We start from the raw sequence: 21405 nt of genomic DNA, 5'->3' as shown, positions 1-21405 counted from the left end.
AGTACAGTGTATATCCACCTTTCGCACCAATGCAGGCTGCTATTCTCCCATGGAGACGATCGTAGAGATGCTGGATGTAGTCCTGTGGAACGGCTTGCCATGCCATTTCCACCTGGCGCCTCAGTTGGACCAGCGTTCGTGCTGGACGTGCAGACCGCGTGAGACGACGCTTCATCCAGTCCCAAACATGCTCGGTGGGGGACAGATCCGGAGACCTTGCTGGCCAGGGTAGCTGACTTACACCTTCTAGAGCACGTTGGGTGGCACGGGATACATGCGGACGTGCATTGTCCTGTTGGAACAGCAAGTCCCCTTGCTGGTCTAGGAATGGTAGATCGATGGGTTCGATGACGGTTTGGATGTACCGTGCACTATTCAGTGTCCTTTCGACGATCACCAGAGGTGTACGGCCAGTGTAGGAGATCGCTCCCCACACCATGATGCCGGGTGTTGACCCTGTGTGCCTCGGTCGTATGCAGTCCTGATTGTGGCGCTCACCTGCACGGCGTCAAACACGCATACGACCATCATTGGCACCAAGGCAGAAGCGACTCTCATCGTTGAAGACGACACGTCTCCATTCGTCCCTCCATTCACGCCTGTCGCGACACCACTGGAGGCGGGCTGCACGATGTTGGGGCGTGAGCGGAAGACGGCCTAACGGTGTGCGGGACCGTAGCCCAGCTTCATGGAGACGGTTGCGAATGGTCCTCGCCGATACCCCAGGAGCAACAGTGTCCCTAATTTGCTGGGAAGTGGCGGTGCGGTCCCCTACGGCACTGCGTAGGATACTACGGTCTTGGCGTGCATCCGTGCGTCGCTGCGGTCCGGTCCCAGGTCGACGGGCACGTGCACCTTCCGCCGACCACTGGCGACAACATCGATGTACTGTGGAGACCTCACGCCCCACGTGTTGAGCAATTCGGCGGTACGTCCACCCGGCCTCCCGCCTGCCCACTATACGCCCTCGCTCAAAGTCCGTCAACTGCACATACGGTTCACGTCCACGCTGTCGCGGCATGCTAGCAGTGTTAAAGACTGCCATGGAGCTCCGTATGCCACGGCAAACTGGCTGACACTGACGGCGGCGGTGCACAAATGCCGCGCAGCTAGCGACATTCGACGGCCAACACCGCGGTTCCTGGTGTGTCCGCTGTGCCGCGCGTGTGATCATTGCTTGTACAGCCCTCTCGCAGTGTCCGGAGCCAGTATGGTGGGTCTGACACACCGGTGTCAATGTGTTCTTTTTTCCATTTTCAGGAGTGTATGAGAGGGGGCTTAAGCCACCTCTCAACATGCACAATTGAAACTGTATTTTTTACAACACTAGAGTGCACTTCATTTGGAGTGACCTCGTAGTTCTCGTGATAAGAGCAACATAAGCAGGGTTCCCGGTTTGCGCGTGCACAGTCCGGCCGTTTCTGGTGCGCGGCCCGGAGGACGCGGTGTCGCTGGCGGGCGGCGCGGTGCAGTTCACGTGCCGCGTGGGCGGCGACCCGCCCCCGGAGGTGCTGTGGCGGCGCACGGCGGGCGGCGGCTCCATGCCGCTGGGCCGCGTGCACATCCTGGAGGACCGCAGCCTGCGCGTGCAGGACATCACGCCCGAGGACGAGGGCGAGTACAGCTGCGAGGCCGACAACGCCGTCGGCTCCGTCACCGCCTCCGCCACCCTCACCGTGCACTGTGAGTAGCCGCGGCTCTGCCCCTCTAGCCCACCCTGTGCTACACATGGATGGTGCAGGCCAAAAGTAGCTAAAAAGCTCCAGTAAACTTCTTCTTCCTTCTCCTTTCACTTGCTCCTGTGTCTCGCAAAGTGCGCAGGGTCGGCGTGGTTGTAATGTTGATGCATTAAGTTGTTCTGAAAGTGGTGCTGATATTCAAGACAATAAAAGCGGGTTAAAAGCTGTGAGCTATCTGGGGAAGTTAACCTTGCATTACTGCGCAACTGTTTCACCGGCTATCCAGTCTAGCTTACCAAATTCCCAACCAGACTAACATTAATTATAATCTTTTAGTACTCATCTTACGATAACCAATTGATCTTTGAAATTTCATCATATTAAACTTGATTCATACCTAAACTGGTGCCTTATTCAGGATTGTGAAAATGTGAGTTTGTAATCTTACGAAACACATCAAATATGGAGCCGAGATTGGGAGACAGCATACAACACTGCATTCATAAAATAATACACGAAAAACGTTGAAACATATGCAAGAGGAAATTAAGCTCAACCAACCGATTCAGTTTTCACCCAAAGAAGTTACGTTTGTAGCGCAATCCTGTCCGTCATGAAATTACCACACACTGGTATACTAAATTCATACTAACTCTCTGTGAAATCTTCCCGAAAAGAATAGCTGAGGGCTGCTTTGATGGTTACGCTACATGCTTCGCGTGGTCAACTTGGTTTACACAAAGAGTGTAACTCCACAATAATTTTGATAATTAAAAAAAATTACATCGAAACACAAATTACAAAAGAAAAACCTCGAACTGGTTACTATCGTCTTGCTATTAACCTGGTGGTTCAACCAATTGTAAAGCACGTGGTACTCGTCTCACAAAGTACACCCCACGTGGGTGGAACATAAAGAAAAGTTGCTATATTGAAAAATATTGTCAAGACGAGACAGTATAATCTCACGCACATTCGTTTTTAAGATTCATGATCTTAGTTAGAGTTACGGATCATCAACACGTGGCTCCACTTTACTCACAAAGTAATGACAAAGCAACTACTGGAAGATATTCTGAACTTCACTCTCGAATTACACTGCAATTTAAGATAACATAAGATATTTTAGACCTAAACCTGAAATAAAGGAGATTAAATTTTCAGTTAGGCTGAACTTAAGAAATCCCTTGTCCTACAGACTTAGCAGAGATGTGCTTAGCCGGAGATCTTACCACTTCAGACGCTCGCCGCAGACACACTGCCGTGGGCCCCTACCGAGGGTACCTCACAAATACAAACTGAAGTGACCAAAGACTTCCTATACCAACATGACAAGGGACGGACAGGACCATACTAAGGATAGAAACCTCTTTGCTTTTAGAAAGTGTTCCACTGCTCAGTCTCCTCCTAGATGGAGTCAGAAACACTACAGTAAATTTAGAAGTGGAATTTATGCCACAAATGACAACATATTTAAGAAATTAACGTGAAAGGAATCCAACAGAGACCTTTCATGGATACAACGGATTTGGCAAGGTTCATTTAAAGTGGTGGCCGGATGCCCTTCCCGCCGCCACCCCATACCCCCCAGGACGGAATCAGTGTACCCCAACTGTCTGCGTTTAGTGTAAACCATGAAATAGTGCGGAATTGTTACAGATATCTGCGTCTCGTGTAACCGAGGCGGGATGTGGAGACCAGCCCGGTATTCACCTAGCAGGATGTGGAAAACCGCCTAAAAACCACATCCAGGCTCGCCGACACACGTCGCTAATCCGCCAGTCGGATTCGATCCGGGGCCGGCGAGTCCAGGAAGCAGCGCAGTAGCGCTCTCGGCTAACCTGGGGGGTCTAAAAAGCTCCAATAAACGTTGGTCCACAAATCGACCGTTGTCGAGATACAACACACTTTCTGTTGCGGTTCATCAGTGTCACAGTTGAAGCAGGTGTTTGAAATGGTGTCCATGCATCTGAATGCGATATTGAACTCAACTCTGAAATGGGTTGCGAATCCTCTCAGTTAGTCCTGGGGAATTCTGTAAATGCTGGAAGGCTGCTTCAGTCCGCAAGCGTAATTCCTCATGAGCGTTGACATCGGTATGGTAGACCAGGTCTTTGACATGACCCTACACACAGAAATCCACGGGATGTAAATCCGGAGACCTTGGAGGCCACGGCACAGGCCATCCGCTACCTATCCAATGGTGACCACAGTCCGACTTAGAATCTGGCGCACCCGTAAATGAAAATGTTGAAGCGATGGTTTAGTGGGACATTGGCGTGTACATCTGGAAGTACAGTCCGCAAAACTGCATGTAAGGCTGTCCGGTTATTCACTGTGGTAGGAAGTGTGGTCCAGTCATGTGGTCTCTGCGCAGTCCTGCCCAGACGTTCAACGAATAATGCTGCTGATGTGCTACGTGTGTTGCATTAGCATTGACATCGGCCCACATGTGTCGTTCATGGTAGTTAAGAATACTGTCGCCGGTAAATCCAGCATCATCCGTGAACAGAATAGTGCTTACAAATAGGAGGTTCAGGGTACACTATTGTTGCACCAATTGGCAGACACTTTCTCTAGGAGGGAAGTCTGCATTGCTGAGGACTTGCACTCGTTGGAGACGGTATTGATTGAGTACTTACCGATGTAAGATCCGTCACACACTGCTATGACTCAGGACACGCTCTTGGGTATCATTCTCTTGTTGAAGTACTCGGACGTTCGTGTACAATGCGTAACACCCTGTCCCCCACATTGAGTGTTGCGGGTCTGGGTCGACCTTCTCATACATGGTGGACGAAACTTCCGGTTTCTCTAAGGCGCTAACGTAACCGGCGACATATATGCCTGTCGGGCTGCATGCAGAGAGGAAAAGCTTCTTCACACAATCGTGCAACCTCAATGGGACTGTAATTCGTTGTTCCATACATGAAGTGGATGTCAGCGTGCTCTTCGTTGGAGTAACCCCCGTCTACGGTGCTTTCACGTTCGTGAATGGTAGTAGCGACGGTGCGCCACAGTGCACGGAGCCAAGAGGGGAAGTAATTGCGCGTGCGTAAACAAACTGATACTCTATTTAAAACTTTGAGATACCAACGTAACTACAGGGGTATCCAGGGGCGGTTAGAGTTGGTTCCCAACTCGAATTAGTGCTGTACCTTGGCAACGGCTGATTTGCGGATCCATGTTTATTGGAGCTTTTCAGCTACTTTTGGCCTGTACTTCCACGTGTGAATTATTGACAACCACTTCTGGACGACTATATATATGGCGGCATTATATATTGCTTTATTTGTGCTCCTGCGACGAAAAAAAATCAGAACCTCAGATTTTGAAATTTGGTACGATGGAACTTTATTTTCTACCGATACAAATATTGCATTCGCACTTTTAAAATGCACAGAAAGGCGGTAAAATAATGTTTTAAGAAGACTCAATTTCAGAAAACAGAAGGTCACAGTAGCGGAACATCTTATTTTGCAAATCAAGCACTATATATGTATATATGTATCTTAACAATTTTACCTGTCTTGAAAATGGAAAATTGTGTTAGTTTCAAGTGGCTTCTATTTCTAAAATGTATTTAATTTGTAATTTATTTTTGTTATTAGTTAATGCTAATACTATTGGATAATGCTTCACTTGATTTCACTGACTGATTATTGGCGTGTAGCAGAGTCGTAATGCAACAGACAGACTACGAAATACAATACTGTCAAAATTTTACAGATTGTAAGGCTTTTAAACGTGAATGGAATATTTCTTCCTAGGTACATGACCTTGTTGCGCCTTGGAAAATGTTATTCACATTCGGAAAAGCCTTAATTTTCCGCAGTATTTTTTATAAGTTCAGAAGAAGAGTGCAGCCGAAAAAAAGTCAATGCAAACATTCAAAAATGGAATACAGGGCTGGCTAGTGGTGTAAGTCTGAAAACATACATCAGTATCCCCTAACAACCTGTGATACGGACTTCGTCCTGTTCTCTTGGTCGTGGAGAAGGACACCATTCTGGACCTTTCTTTCATGTTAGGAAGGGGAACCAGTCGGTTCTCCTCCCTGCCCCAGATTTTTTGCCATTCTTTATCAATGTCTGCGTTTAGTTCCTCTTTCGATGAGGCTTCCCGAGCAGTGGAATCGTGTGTCGTTGTGTCCGCAGCCCCGCCTTCTCTGACGCTCCGGCCCGCTGAGCTGACGGTGGAGCAGCGCCGCGACGCCGTGTTCGAGTGCTCGGCGTCGGGGAATCCCCGTCCGTCCGTCTTCTGGTCCGTGTCCGGTGCCAAGGCGCTGCTCTTCTCCGGAGCCTCCAACGGCCGCTGGGCCGCCTCCACCTCTCCTGAGGGCAGCGCGGTCCTCACCCTCCAGGTGAGTCCACGAAACTTCACAGCTACTGCCCCCTGCTGCAGCTTGGACGCGAAGGGAAGTTAGCAGTGATAACTGGGGACAGCTAGTATCGCCCCTAGCGGATTACGTACGTACTAGTGCCACAAACCTACATACAGCGCCTCTTTCGGAAAATGTGTGAAGTAGAAACCAGTGATTTGTATACGGCGACAAAAGTAGATGTGGGGTAGACTGTCCTGTAGAGATGCTCGAAATCTAGGTTAAGTAGAAGTGTTACAGTCTGGTTGTGAGCTAGCGCAGCCAACCAACGTGAACGGAAGAAAACTCGCTGTGGTGACGGTCCTATAATCAAACGGAAGCCGCCGCGATATAGGATGACCCCCTGGACATTATAAAAGGAGGAACATGTTTCTTAATAGGGTGTGTGATCACCACGAACAGCCATGCTTGCCTTCCAACGTGCTCCCATGCTGGCTACCAAATAGGTAAGGGGTTCTTGTGGTAGGGCAATCTATTCCTCCACTGTTGGATGGGCATTGGTCCTTGCAGACAGACTACAATTCGTCTCCCCTGCACTTCCCAAACGTACTCGACGGGATTTTTTTCGGGGGAAAGAAGAGGCCAGTCCGTTCGTGGAAAATCCTCCAGTTCAAGAGTTCCTCCACCTGCACTGTTCAAAGCGGCTGCGCGTTGTCATCCATACGGATTAAATCAGGGCCCTTGTCCCCCAAATAGGCTCAAGAGTACTGTATCACAATAATGTTGACCGTGTTCCAAGATTTGGAACATTAGGCCTCCGTCACCATAGCACCTGGACCACCGAATCGATCACACTGGACAATGTTCCAACGATGCATGACGTTTTCTAACCTCTCGCCACAAGGTAATACATCGAGAATCACTACTCACTCTCGAGAAGAGCCCACGACTCCGTTGGTCCAGTCCCTAAGCTCTGGCCACCGCCGACGTGCGGTATCAACAGAACACTATGTACTGCTCGTCGGGCAGAGAGACCTCCCCGGTGTTGTAACCGGGTGGACTAAGTGGAGGGTAGCGTTAGCTTCAAAACGCTCTTCGTCTCATTCGGCTGCGAGCTGCCGGAGAGTCAAGATGTGCGTTTCCGTTAACCCCGTTTTCAGTTTATGTAACACGGCGCAATGTATCATGCTCTAGAGCAACGGCACGCTATCAGATTTTGCGTTAAAGTTGGGAAGTCCGCCACCGAAATGTTTCCATTACTTCGGCAAGCCTTTGGGACTGATTGCTTGTCCAAATCACAAGTTTTCCTATGGCACAAGTGGTCCATGGAGGGCCGAGAGGAGATCACGGACGAACCTCGCAGTGAACGGCCATCAGCCGCACGAGCCGACGAAAATGTGACGCGTGTGCGCGATTGTTTGAACTCTGACAGACGGCTGAGCCTTCAATTGATAGCACAAACTCTAAACATGTCAAAAACAACCGTTTTCCGCATTGTTACCCAAGATTTGAACATGAGAAAGGTGTTTGCCAAACTCGTCCCAAAAGAGTTGACCGACGAACACAAGCACATGCGAGTGCTTCGGTGCCTAGAAATGTTGGAAATTTGTGAAAATGATCCCCATTTTTTAGACTCTGTTGTTACTGGTGATGAGTCCTGAATTTTTGAGTACGACCCTGAGGCAAAAAGTCAGAGATCAGAGTGGCACACCATATCGTCGCCCTGTCTCAAGAAGGCGCGCATGAGCAAGTCCAGGATCAAAACCATGCTCATTGTCTTCTTTGACGTCAGAGGCATCGACCACCACGAATTCTTACCTACCGGGACTACATTGAACTCAGCTTTCTACTTGGAAGTGCTCAAATGACTGAAAAGGAGGCTCTCGCGTTTCCGAAGCGACATCAAGGACACGTGGAAAGTCCACCACGACAACTCGCCGAGTCACAGCGCCTTCATTGTCAACGACTTCCTGGCCAGGACCAAGACCCCATTGGTTCCCCAGCCTCCCTACAGTCCTCACCTGGCTCCCGCAGGCGCATGTTACATCAACTCTAAAGGACATTCCGGAAAAGGCATTCCAGGATGCCTTCCAGGCATAGAAACACCGCCTCCAGAAGTGTATCGACGCAAGAGGGTGCTATTTTGAAAATTTTTGATTATTTTTACGAATATATCCAATAAATGATTTTTTATGAATTTGGTCGCATTACTTACGGAACACACCTTGTAGAATCACATTCATCGGTAAAAAGGCACACAATATTAGCAGTTACTCATCAGTTATTTCCATGGTAGTACGAACATCACATGCTCAGTGCATTGATTATTCGCAATGAGAGAGAGAGAGACCGAAGGGGAAGTAGTGAAGTGCGACGTACGCACGTTGGCTATCAGATGACGTGCGGTATAGGTAGTTACTAACTGCCACTGATAACCGTGAACTCTCACAAGGGAAACTCGCCATCACATTCCTCTCATATTTAGTCGTAAGATGTGGCAGTCGACAGCCCATCAAAAACTGAACACGGATCAGGCATTAAAACAGGAAGAATATGTACTGAACAGTAAAAAAACAAGCAAAATAGAAACAGTGAATGGTCCTAGTCAAGACGTACAACATAGAGCAAAAGTAAACAGCAACGGCTTCGTGGTTAAGAGATCACACTGTTGAACTCTGAAGGGGAAGATCCGGGTTTAAGTTCGCCTCGAGCCCTTTTCTTCTTCACAAAATTATGAATTGTCCATTCGGTCATTGGTGTGCCTGTTAGCTGTACTTAGATTCATGTCTGTGTCGTGGTGTAACGTCTGTTCGCAACAGCGGGGTGTAAGGAAGGGACCTCCAGACGTAAGAATCTCCTATTTTTTCTACACAAGTTCATTTGTTGTTTTCATCTCTGTGAGAGGTCTATGCGGTATCACGCCTGCTCTCACTGTTCACCACATTCACTTGCGACGGTAATATATTCTTAACGTATGACTGATATTCTGTAACCAATATATGTAATATGACAATTACCAAGACTACAGATGGAGAGCAGAAACGTCAATGACCGGACAGACAGTTCATAATTTTGTGGGGAAAAAAATTTGGAACGAGAGTGATTTGAAGGCGTACCTCTCGCTTTCCGGTCCGACACTGTGACGCCGCAGTTTCGCCAGGTTGCTCGATGTTGAGTTTGGACCGCTCACCGTGTCTATGTTCCTACTTTCCTCACAGTTCGGTACACCTTCTTCCCATTTTCATGCTTGACCTTGTAACCTCACCCGTACTAATCGACCTATCCTGCTTGCGATATAAAATATGAATGTGGATCGCGTGTATACCAAATGGAATTTTTCTAATTGGATAAGGCTATCTTTCCCGAAGAAGTAATACCGATAAGTTGGGGGAAAGTGAACAACCGATCTTTCAGATAGAAAAGTCTACTAAATAATAAAACAGTAATTAAACCGAACAGGGCTACAATTTGGAAAAATGAATGTTATTTTGTGCATTCACACACGAACAACACTGGACAGAAAAGGGGTACCACTGATCATGAATCCCAAAGTTACACTAATGAACGAAAAGGAAATAATTACGGTCTCCAGCCCAATAGTGCGATTTATATCCAAAATCCTGTACAAGATGATGGCAGAGAAAAACAGTTATTATTAAACACTGCCGTGGCAAATGAAGTTTGTCACGTTTTTTGACAATAATTTTAAATGAGTATGTAATGATAAAGAAAACTGAGAAGTCACTTCTACGTCAAGTTTATCATTACATTTTGAAAAAGACAATCGAGTAATGATTTGAAAATATCCGCTTAAACAGTATGTTAGTATTGAACTTCGTTACGTGAACAATGACTTTCAGAGACCTCAACATAACGTCATCAAAGAAATTTAGAGAAAGGCTTGGTGCGGTTACGCTTGACGCTGTATCACAGACACGAGTGCCTGCGATGGTGTACTCAACGACGAACCTGGGTGTACGAATGGCAAAACGTCATTTTTTCGGATGAATCCAGGTTCTATTTACAGCATCACGATGGTCGCATCCGTGTTTGGCGACATCTCGGTGAAGGCACATTGGAAGCGTGTATTCGTCTTTGCCATACTGGCGTATTACCCGGCGTGATGGTGTGGGGGTGCCAATGGTTACACGTCTCGGTCACCTCTTGTTCGCATTGACGGCACTTTGAGCAGTGGACGTTACATTTCAGATGTGTTACGACCCGTGGCTCTACTCTTCATTCGATCTCTGCGAAACCCTACATTTCAGCAGGATAATGCACGACCGCATGTTGTAGGTCCTGTACGGGCTTTCTGGATACAGAAAATGTTCGACTGCTGGTCTGGCCAGCACATTCTCCAGATCTCTCACCAATTGAAAACGTCTGGTCAATGGTGGCCGAGCTACTGGCTCGATCACAATACGCCAGTCACTGCTCTTGATGAACTGTGGTATCGTGTTGAAGCTGCATGGGCAGCTTTACCTGTACACGCTATCCAAGCTCTGTTTGACTCAATGCCTAGGCGTATCAAGGCCGTTATTACGGCCAGAGGTGGTTGTTCTGGGATCCAAGCACCCAAATTACATGAAAATGTAGTCACACGTCAGTTCTAGTATAATATACACTCCTGGAAATTGAAATAAGAACACCGTGAATTCATTGTCCCAGGAAGGGGAAACTTTATTGACACATTCCTGGGGTCACATACGTCACATGATCACACTGACAGAACCACAGGCACATAGACACAGGCAACAGAGCATGCACAATGTCGGCACTACTACAGTGTATATCCACCATTGGCAGCAATGCAGGCTGCTATTCTCCCATGGAGACGATCGTAGAGATGCTGGATGTCGTCCTGTGGAACGGCTTGCCATGCCATTTCCACCTGGCGCCTCAGGTGGACCAGCGTTCGTGCTGGACGTGCAGACCGCGTGAGACGACGCTTCATCTAGTCCCAAACATGCTCAATGGGGGACAGATCCGGAGATCTTGCTGGCCAGGGTAGTTGACTTACACCTTCTAGAGCACATTGGGTGGCACGGGATACATGCGGACGTGCATTGTCCTGTTGGAACAGCAAGTTCCCTTGTCGGTCTAGGAATGGTAGAACGATGAGTTCGATGACGGTTTGGATGTACCGTGCACTATTTAGTGTCCCCTCGACGATCACCAGAGGTGTACGGCCAGTGTAGGAGATCGCTCCCCACACCATGATGCCAGGTGTTGGCCATGTGTGCCTCGGTCGTATGCAGTCCTGATTGTGGCGCTCACCTGCACGGCGCGAAAGACGCATACGACCATCATTGGCATCTAGGCAGAAGCGACTCTCATCGCTGAAGACGACACGTCTCCATTCGTCCCTCCATTCACGCCTGTCGCGACACCACTGGAGGCGAACTGCACGATGTTGGGGCGTGAGCGGAAGACGGCCTAACGGTGTGCGGGACCGTAGCCCAGCTTATGGAGACGGTTGCGAATGGTCCTCGCCGATACCCCAGGAGCAACAGTGTCCCTAATTTGCTGGGAAGTGGCGGTGCGGTCCCCTACGGCACTGCGTAGGATCCTACGGTCTTGGCGTGCATCCGTGCGTCGCTGCGGTCCGGTCCCAGGTCGACGGGCACGTGCACCTTCCGCCGACCACTGGGGACAACATCGATGTACTGTGGAGACCTCACGCCCCACGTGTTGAGCAATTCGGCGGTACGTCCACCCGGCCTCCCGCATGCCCACTATACGCCCTCGCTCAAAGTCCGTCAACTGCACATACGATTCACGTCCACGCTGTCGCGGCATGCTACCAGTGTTAAAGACTGCGATGGAGCTCCGTATGCCACGGCAAACTGGCTGACACTGACGGCGGCGGTGCACAAATGCTGCGCAGTTAGTGCCATTCGACGGCCAACACCGCGGTTCCTGGTGTGTCCGCTGCGCCGTGCGTGTGATCATTGCTTGTACAGCCCTCTCGCAGTGTCCGGAGCAAGTATGGTGGGTCTGGCACACCGGTGTCAATGTGTTCTTTTTTCCATTTCCAGGACTGTATTTGCGCAATGACTACCCGTTTATCATCTGCATTTCTTCTTGGTGTAGCAATTTTAATGGCCAGTAGTATAATATGACAATTGCCAAGACTCAAGACTACAGAAGGAGAGCAGAAAAGTCAATGACCGGACGGACTGTTCATAATTTTACGGGGAAAAAAAATTGGAACGAGAGTGATTTGAATACAGATCTCCTTCTTTCCGGTCCGACGTTGTGACCACACAACCGCGAGGCCGCAGGTTGCTTCTTTTCTCACAGTTCGGTACACCTTCTTCCTATTTTCATGCTTGATCTGTGTTCAGTTTTTCACGGGTTATCCACTGGGCCATTTTACCAGTAAATGTGAGGGGGTCGCGATGGGTAGTTTCCTTCGCCAGTAGCAGATACTTGTCGCAGTGAATCTGCCGCTTGCCCCTGTACTGCAGCGCCGAGTGTACATGCGCCGCGGCGCGCTGCCGGCAGGGCGCGACCCGCAACGACTCGCGCAGCTGGGTGACGTGCTCGGCGGTGAACGCGGCCGGGTCTGCGGTGGCGCGCGCGCGCCTGCGCGTCGTGGCGCCGGAGGACCTGCCGCCGCCGGTGATCGCGCTCGGCCCCGCCAACCAGACGCTGCCCGTGCAGTCCGTGGCGCTGCTGCCGTGCCGCGCCGCGGGCAGCCCGCCGCCCGTCATCACGTGGTACCGCGACGGCGCGCCTGTGCTGGCTGGCCCGCGCGTCAACGTCTCCGCCTCCGGCACGCTCCAGATCAACGGTGCGTAAGCCTCGCCCTGCGCTCCGCCCATCCCGGTGCTGCCCGTGCGTCAGCTCCGTCCTTCTCCTCCCCCACAAAATTACTAACGCACATTGTAACCTGCCCCTTGACTTGTCTACTTTTTACTTCCCGACTCATGCAAGTTCCTCTTCTACGAGGGTCGGTCAAAAAGTAATGCCTCCCATTTTTTTTCTACTTAAAAAAATTAAGTTAAGTGAAAAATTTGAATTTGGCGCCATTCCTCAAACCTTCTGCAATCCACTGCAGTAGTAACTTTCTGTGTCAACAGGTGGCAGCACAGCAGAAGTTTGTAAGATGGCCGACATCGATGTTCGTTTGAGACAGCGTTGTGTGATTGAATTCTTGAATGCAGAAGGTGAAACGCCCATACGCATTCATGAAAGACTGAAGAAGGTGTATGGTGTTGTGACAGTGGATGTCAGCACTGTTAGACGATGGGTTCGTCGTTGTAAGGAAGCTGAAGGGCAAACACCGTTGACTGACGAAAAGCGGAGCGGCAGGCCGGTGAGTGCAGTGACTCCACACAACATTCAGCAAGTTGATTACATCATTCGTGGTGACCGTCGGGTGACTGCAGATGAAGTGTGTCGCATTATTTCTCTTAGTAAAGGCAGTGTGATCACGATTATTAAACAATTGGGGTGCTCAAAAGTTTGTGCACGGTGGGTTCCAAGAATGTTAACCGATCAGAATAAAGAGGCAAGGAAAACAATAGCCTCCCAACACTTGCAGCGCTTCCGTTTGGAGGGAGATGAGTTTCTGAAAAAAACTGTGACCGGGGACGAAACATGGGTGCATTTTTTTGAACCCGAATCAAAGAGGCAGTCAATGGAGTGGCGTCACACAAGCTCGCCTAGGAAGAAAAAATTCAAAATTGTGCGATCGGCAGGGAAAGTTATGGCAACAGTTTTCTGGGATACAGTGCGTGTGATTCTGGTTGATTTTTTGGAGCAGGGATGCACAATAAATTCTGTTCAATACGTCACAACCCTCAAAAAACTTAAAGCACGTCTTCAGCGAGTTCGCCCAACAAAATCAATGGCAGATGTTCTTCTTTTGCATGACAATGCAAGACCACACACCAGTCGTCACAGCTCTGACGAGATTGTCAAAATTGGATGGGAAGTTTTGCCTCATCCCCCATACAGCCCTGACCTGGCACCATCAGACTTCCATCTGTTCGGGCCACTAAAAGAAGCTCATCGCGGGATTCATTTTGAAGATGAGGAGGCCGTCAAAACATCCGTGCGTCAATGGCTTAGGAAGCAGAGCTGTGATTTTTACCGTGCTGGGATACATGCCCTTGTTCAAAGATGGACCAAAACTGTAGAGATGGGCAGAGATTACATTGAAAAATGACAAAATGATCCTCAATGTTGTGGTTTTCAACCTATGTAATTGCATTCAAAATTCCTGACAATTAAACGTAGAAAAAAAAATAGGAGGCATTACTTTTTGACTGACCCTCGTACTTCTTCTTCCTTCACAGATGACGCCTGTCGACCTGTTACATCTTGTAACTGGCCGTCCTTACTCCCTCTTTCCTTTGGGTTTGTACTGTAAGACCGTTTCTCGAATTCCTTTTTTCTTCTCCTCTTCCCAGATGAGCCTTGTACTTTCATTTACATTTTTTTGTTTTGTAAGTTACTACGAAAATATCCGTTTCTTGTCTAATGTTTCCATTAGGGCTCTCATCCAATGCGACGCATTAGAGTATGATGGACTAAAGTGCGCGTCTTTTATGACGGCGGCCGAGTTTAGGTTCTTTCTGCGCATCTGACGTCACAAGACACAGTCAGCCAATCAACAGAGAGCGACGTTGCCAGAGCTCGACTGCAGTGCAGAGCAAGGACGAGTGTCTTCAGTTTTAGAAACGTTCAGACATAGATAAAGTAATTGAACAAAAGCAATGTCTTGATAGCAGACTTTCTTTTATAGAAAGTTTGGAAAAAGTATTCCTTATACCAATTGCTTCATATTCCATTAATTAATTAAACCAAACAAGCAATAAGCCTCCTAATAGCGATAGCAAGGAAAGGTGTTTGTATCATTCTCACTAACCGCTTTTTCCCAATAAAGAACAGCGGCAATTGTTTATTTCCTACTGTACTTCAACGAAACGTGAGTAATTCATAGTTATCAACAATGTTTGTCGGTATTTTGCGTACTATGTTAAACTCCGCCGGGTGTTATATTAAATTACGAGCTGTGTTAGCGAATGCTTATAGTGTATGTCTGCTAAGCGAAAGGTTCTGAGTTCAAACCTTGATCAGTGTTTGATATTCTCTTTATTTTAAAAACAATATCGGAATGTCTTGCTTCATGACCTTTATTCGTTTGAATGTAATTTTTGAAATTTCTAGCGTCAACTAAAATCGACTATACAGAAAGTATACGCTATGGACTTTTACCTCTGCAAACTCTTCAAAATTTCGTGCAATGGTTTACTACATCTAATGCTGCACAATAACTGCGTTGAAAATCGAAACAAAATTAATTCCTTTATGGGGGGGGGGGGGGAAGGTATCAGTCAAAAAGATGTGTAAAAATCAAATTTTTGGGTCAAATAGTTTTTGTGATAAAGTGTGTCAAAGCAGTCGAAACACCATGTGTCTGCACAGGCGAGCAGTGCAGTGATGACAAAATCGCTCACAGCGCGGAATGCGGGGAGCACGTCTCTGTAGCAGCGAAAGGGTTAATGCGGCCGTGGTGGCTTTACTTCTGCTTCTCTTGGCGCGTACAACTGGCAACGCAGCAATATCCCGCGTCTGGGCGGGCATGCGCGAACCGCCAAGATAAAAGAATTCAACTATAGCACTGGGTAGTAATCTAGATGTCATTCTCTCAACAAGTTACACTATGTGATCAAAAGTATCCGGACACGTCCAAAAACATACGTTTTTCGTATTAGGTGCACTGTGCTGCCTCCTAATGCCAGGTACTCCATATCAGCGACCTGAGCAGTCTTTAGACATCCAGAGAGAGCAGAATGGGGCACTCCGGTGAACTCACGGACTTCGAACGTGGTCAGGTGAATGGGTCTCACTGCCTGTACGCGAGATTTCCACACTCCTAAACATCCCTGGGTCCACTGTTTCCGATGTGATAGTGAAGTGGAAACATGAAGGGATACGTTCAGCACATAGGCGTACAGACCGACCACGTCTGTTGACTGACAGAGACCGCCAACAGTTGAAGAGGGTCATAATGCGTAATAGGCAGACATCCATCCAGACCATCACACAGGAATTCCAAACTGCATTAGGAGCCACTGCAAGTACTATGACAGTTAGGTGGGAGGTGAGAAAACTTGGATTTCATGGTCGAGCGGCTGCTCATAAGCCACACATCACGCCGGTAAATGCCAAACGACGCCTCGCTTAGTGTAAGGAGCGTAAATATTGGACGATTGAACAGTGGAAGAACGTTCCGTGGAGTCGTGAATGACGGTACACAATGTTGAGATCCAATGGCAGGGGGGTGAGTATGGCGAATGCGCGATGAACGACATCTGCCAGCATGTGTAGAGCCAACAGCAAAATTAGGAGGCGGTGATTTTATGGTGCGATCGTGTTTTTCATGGGGGTGGCTTGACCCCTTGTTTTGCATGGCACTGTCACAGCACAGGCCTACATTGATGTTTTAAGCACCTTCTTGCTTCTCACTGTTGAAGAGCAATTCGGGGATGACGATTCAATCTTTCAACACGATCGAGCACCTGTTCATAATGCACGGCCTGTGGCGGGGTGGTTACACGACAATAACATCCCTGTGATGAACTGGCCCACACAGGGTCCTGACCTGAATCCTACAGAACCCCTTTGGGATGTTTTGGAACGCCGACTTCGTGTCAGGTCTCTCCGACCGACATCGATACCTGTTCTCAGTGCAGCACTCCGTGAAGAATGGGCTGCCGTTCCCCAAGGAACCTTCCAGCACCTGATTGATCGTATGCCTGCGAGAGTGGAAGCTGTTACCAAGGCTAAGGGTGGGTCAACACCATTTTGAATTCCAGCATTACCGATGGAGGGCGCCACGAACTTGTAAGTCATTTTCAGCCAGGTGTTCGGATACTTTTGACCACATAGTGTATCAGCTTAGTATCAAAGTTACCGACACTCCAGTGACAAAAGCCATCGGATACTCCCTAATATCGTCTTGGACATCCTTTCTCCCAACGTAGTACAGCAACTCGAGGAAGCACGGACTCCACAAGTTATTGGAACCCTCCAGCAGGAATGCTGAGCCATGCTGCCTTTACAGCCATCCATAACTGCGAGGGTATTCAGCACCAATGACCTCTTGGTTATCTCCATTTCGGGCGATCTGGGTGCCAAATCATTCCCTCGAACTGTTCTTTAGACCAATCACGAACACCTCTGGCCCAGTGACATGGCGAATTGTTACCCAAAAAAATTCCATTGTTATTTATCTGCACACGATTTCTCAGTAGCTGCACATAGCGCTTCAGTCTGGAACAGCGAGACCGCTACGGTCGTAAGTTCGAATCCTGCCTCGGGCATGGATGTTTGTGATGTCCTTAGGTTAGTTATGTTTTAGTAGTTCTACGTTCTAGGGGACTGATGATCTCAGCAGTTGAGTCCCATAGTCCTCAGAGCCACTTGAACCATTTTGGAGCAGCTTGCGACGCAACTTGAGTGGCTGTTTCCCCTGCAGACCTGGAGAAGCGAGACAGCGGCCTGTACACGTGCGTGGCGTCTTCGCGGAGCGGGAAGGCCACCTGGAGCGCCAACCTGCGCCTCGAGCTGCCCACCAACCCCAACATCCACTTCTTCCGCGCGCCTGAGCCGTCCACGTTCCCCGGTCCGCCGAGCCGGCCACACGTCGTCAACGTCACCGCCTCCAGCGTCACCATCCAGTGGACGCGCAACAACAAGATCGGCTCCTCGTCCCTGCTCGGCTACCAGGTATGTCCTGCACTTACATCATTACCAGCGTCCATCACTGAACCACTTTATTGCGTTCCTATAGAATAGAAATTCTCTGATCCATTTTATACAAGATAAATGAGGCTAGATTCCATTCAGAGTATGCAGATGCAATACACTCCTGGAAACTGAAATAAGAACACCGTGAATTCATTGTCCCAGGAAGGGGAAACTTTATTGACACATTCCTGGGGTCAGATACATCACATGATCACACTGACAGAACCACAGGCACATAGACACAGGCAACAGAGCATGCACAATGTCGGCATTAGTACAGTGTATATCCACCTTTCGCAGCAATGCAGGCTGCTATAATCCCATGGAGACGACCGTAGAGATGCTGGATGTAGTCCTGTGGAACGGCTTGCCATGCCATTTCCACCTGGCGCCTCAGCTGGACCAGCGTTCGTGCTGGACGTGCAGACCGCGTGAGACGACGATTCATCCAGTCCCAAACATGCTCAATGGGGGACAGATCCGGAGATCTTGCTGGCCAGGGTAGTTGACTTACACCTTGTAGAGCACGTTGGGTGGCACGGGATACATGCGGACGTGCATTGTCCTGTTGGAACAGCAAGTTCCCTTGCCGGTCTAGGAATGGTAGAACGATGGGTTCGATGACGCTTTGGATGTACCATGCACTATTCAGTGTCCCCTCGACAATCACCATAGGTGTACGGCCAGTGTAGGAGATCGCTCCCCACACCATGATGCCGGGTGTTGGCCCTGTGTGCCTCGGTCGTATCCAGTCCTGATTGTGGCGCTCACCTGCACGGCGCCAAACACGCATACGACCATCATTGGCACCAAGGCAGAAGCGACTCTCATCGCTGAAGACGAAACGTCTCCATTCGTCCCTCTATTCACGCCTGTCGCCACACCACTGGAGGCGGGCTGCACGATGTTGGGGCGTGAGCAGAAGACGGCCTAACGGTGTGCGGAACCGTAGCCCAGCTTCATGGAGACGGTTGCGAATGGTCCTCGCCGATACCCCAGGAGCAACAGTGTCCCTAATTTGCTGGGAAGTGGCGATGCGGTCCCATACGGCACTGCGTAGGATCCTACGGTCTTGGCGTGCATCCGTGCGTCGCTGCGTTCCGGTCCAAAGTCGACTGGCACATGCACCTTCCGCCGACCACTGGCGACAACATCGATGTACTGTGGAGACCTCACGCCCCACGTGTTGAGCAATTTGGCGGTACGTCCACCCGGCCTCCCGCATGCCCACTATACGCCCTCGCTCAAAGTCCGTCAACTGCACATACGGTTCACGTCCACGCTGTCGCGGCATGCTACCAGTGTTAAAGACTGCGATGGAGCTCCGTATGCCACGGCAAACTGGCTGACACTGACGGCGGCGGTGCACAAATGCTGCGCAGCTAGCGCCATTCGACGGCCAACACCGCGACTCCTGTTATGTCCGCTGTGCCGTGCGTGTGATCATCGCTTGTACAGCCCTCTCGCAGTGTCCGGAGCAAGTATGGTGGGTCTGACACACCGGTGTCAATGTGTTCTTTTTTCCATTTCCAGGAGTGTATTTCCATACTTAACAATCATACGCAACCGATCGCTCCACGAAAGATCCGTACCCAAAGACTGGAAAGTTGCATTGGTCACACCAATATCCAAGAAAGGTAGTAGGAGTAATCCACTAAATTACAGGCCCATATCGTTGACGTCTACAGGGTGTTACAAAAAGGTACGGCCAAACTTTCAGGAAACATACCTCACACACAAAGAAAAAAATATGTTATGTGGACATGAGTCCGAAAACGATTACTTTCCATGTTAGAGCTCATTTTATTACTTCTCTTCAAATCACATTAATCATGGAATGGAAACACACACCAACAGAACGTACCAGCGTGACTTCAAACACTTTGCTACAAGAAATGTTCAAAATGTCCTCCGTTAGCGAGGATACATGCATCCACCCTCCGTCGTATGGAATCCCCGATTCGCTGATGCAGCCCTGGAGAATGGTGTATTGTATCACAGCCGTCCACAATACGAGCACGAAGAGTCTCTACATTTGGCACCGGGGTTGCGTAGACAAGATCTTTCAAATGCCCCCATAAATGAAAGTCAAGAGGGTTGAGGTCAGGAGAGCGCGGAGGTCATCGAATTGGTCCGCCTCTACCAATCCATCGGTCACCGAATCTGGTGTTGAGAAGAGTACGAACACTTCGACTGAAATGTGCAGGAGCTCCATCGTGCATGAACTACATGTTGTGTCATACTTGTAAAGGCACATGTTCTAAGAGCACAGGTAGAGTATCCTGTATGAAATCATGGCGGTGAATCGAGGAAGTACATTACATACTGACGAAACTGAAATGAACTCTAACATGGAAATTAAGCGTTTCCGGACTCATGCCCACATAACATCTTTTCTTTATTTGTGTGTGAGGAATGTTTCCTGAAAGTTTGGCCCTACCTTTTTGTAACACCCCGTATATGCAGCAGGATTTTAGAACATGTATTGTGTTTGAACATTATGAATTACCTCGAAGAAAACGGTCTATTGAACACAGTCAACATGGCTTTAGAAAACATCGTTCCTGTGAAACACAACTACCTCTTTATTCACATGAAGTGTTAAGTGCTATTGGCAACGGATTTTAGATCGATTCCGTATTTCTGTATTTCCGGAAGGCTTTCGACACTGTACCACACAAGCGGCTCGTAGTGAAATTGCGTGCTTATGGAATATCGTCTCAGTTATGTGACTGGGTTCGTGATTTCCTGTCAGAGAGGTCACAGTTCGTAGTAATTGACGGAAAGTCATCGAGTAAAACAGAAGTGATTTCTAGCGTTCCCCAACGTAGTGTTATAGGCCCTTCCCTGTTCCTTATCTATATAAACGATTTTGGAGACACTCTGACCAGCCGTCTTCGGTTGTTTGCAGATGACGCTGTCGTTTATCGACTAATAAAGTCATCAGAAGATCAATACAAACTGCAAAATGATTTAGAAAAAATATCTGAATGGTGCGAAAAGTGGCAGTTGACCTTAAATAACGAAAAGTGAGAGGTCATCCACAAGAGGGCTAAAAGGAACTCTTTAACTTCGGTTACACGATAGATCAGTCTAATCTAAAAGCCGTAAATTCAACTAAATACCTAGGTATTTCAATTACGAACAACTTAAATTGGAAAGAACAAATAGAAACAGTTGTGGGGAAGGCTACCAAGGACTGCGTTTTATTGGCAGGACACTTAGAAAATGTAACAAACCTACTAAGGAGACTGCCTACACTACGCTTGTCCGTCCTCTTTTAGAATCGTGCTGCGCGGTGTGGGATCCTTACCAGATAGGAATGACGGAGTACATCGAAAAAGTTCAAAGAAAGGCAGTACGTTTTGTTTTATCGCGAAATATGGGTGAGAGTGTCACAGAAATGATACAGGATTTGGGCTGGAAATCATTAAAAGAAAGGCGTTTTTCGTTGCCACGGAATCTTCTGACGAAATTCCGATCACCAACGTTCTCCTCCGAATGCGAAAACATTTTGTTGACACCGACCTACATAGGGCGGAACGGTCAGTACGAAAAAATAAGAGAAATCAGATCTCGTACGGAAAGATATAGGTGTTTATTCTTTCCACGCGCTATACGACATTGGAATAATAGAGA

The 21405-nt window shown here is 48.5% G+C and overlaps 1 protein-coding gene across 1 annotated transcript in view; it reads left to right on the top strand.

The window, feature by feature from the left end:
* LOC126284025 (roundabout homolog 2-like) overlaps nucleotides 1-21405 on the top strand; it is a 1608695-nt gene that overhangs the window by 1522036 nt on the left and 65254 nt on the right. Inside the window, exons 5-8 of the mRNA XM_049982578.1 lie at nucleotides 1411-1683; nucleotides 5837-6042; nucleotides 12508-12796; nucleotides 17495-17745. Of these exons, the coding sequence (XP_049838535.1) occupies nucleotides 1411-1683; nucleotides 5837-6042; nucleotides 12508-12796; nucleotides 17495-17745 (1019 nt within the window). The remainder of the gene's footprint in view (nucleotides 1-1410; nucleotides 1684-5836; nucleotides 6043-12507; nucleotides 12797-17494; nucleotides 17746-21405) is intronic.

This window comes from Schistocerca gregaria, chromosome 1, assembly GCF_023897955.1.
Source record: "Schistocerca gregaria isolate iqSchGreg1 chromosome 1, iqSchGreg1.2, whole genome shotgun sequence".
Taxonomy (NCBI): Eukaryota; Metazoa; Arthropoda; class Insecta; order Orthoptera; family Acrididae; genus Schistocerca; species Schistocerca gregaria.
Note: the sequence above shows the minus strand (reverse complement) of the source record. Positions and strands in the feature narration are given on the sequence as shown.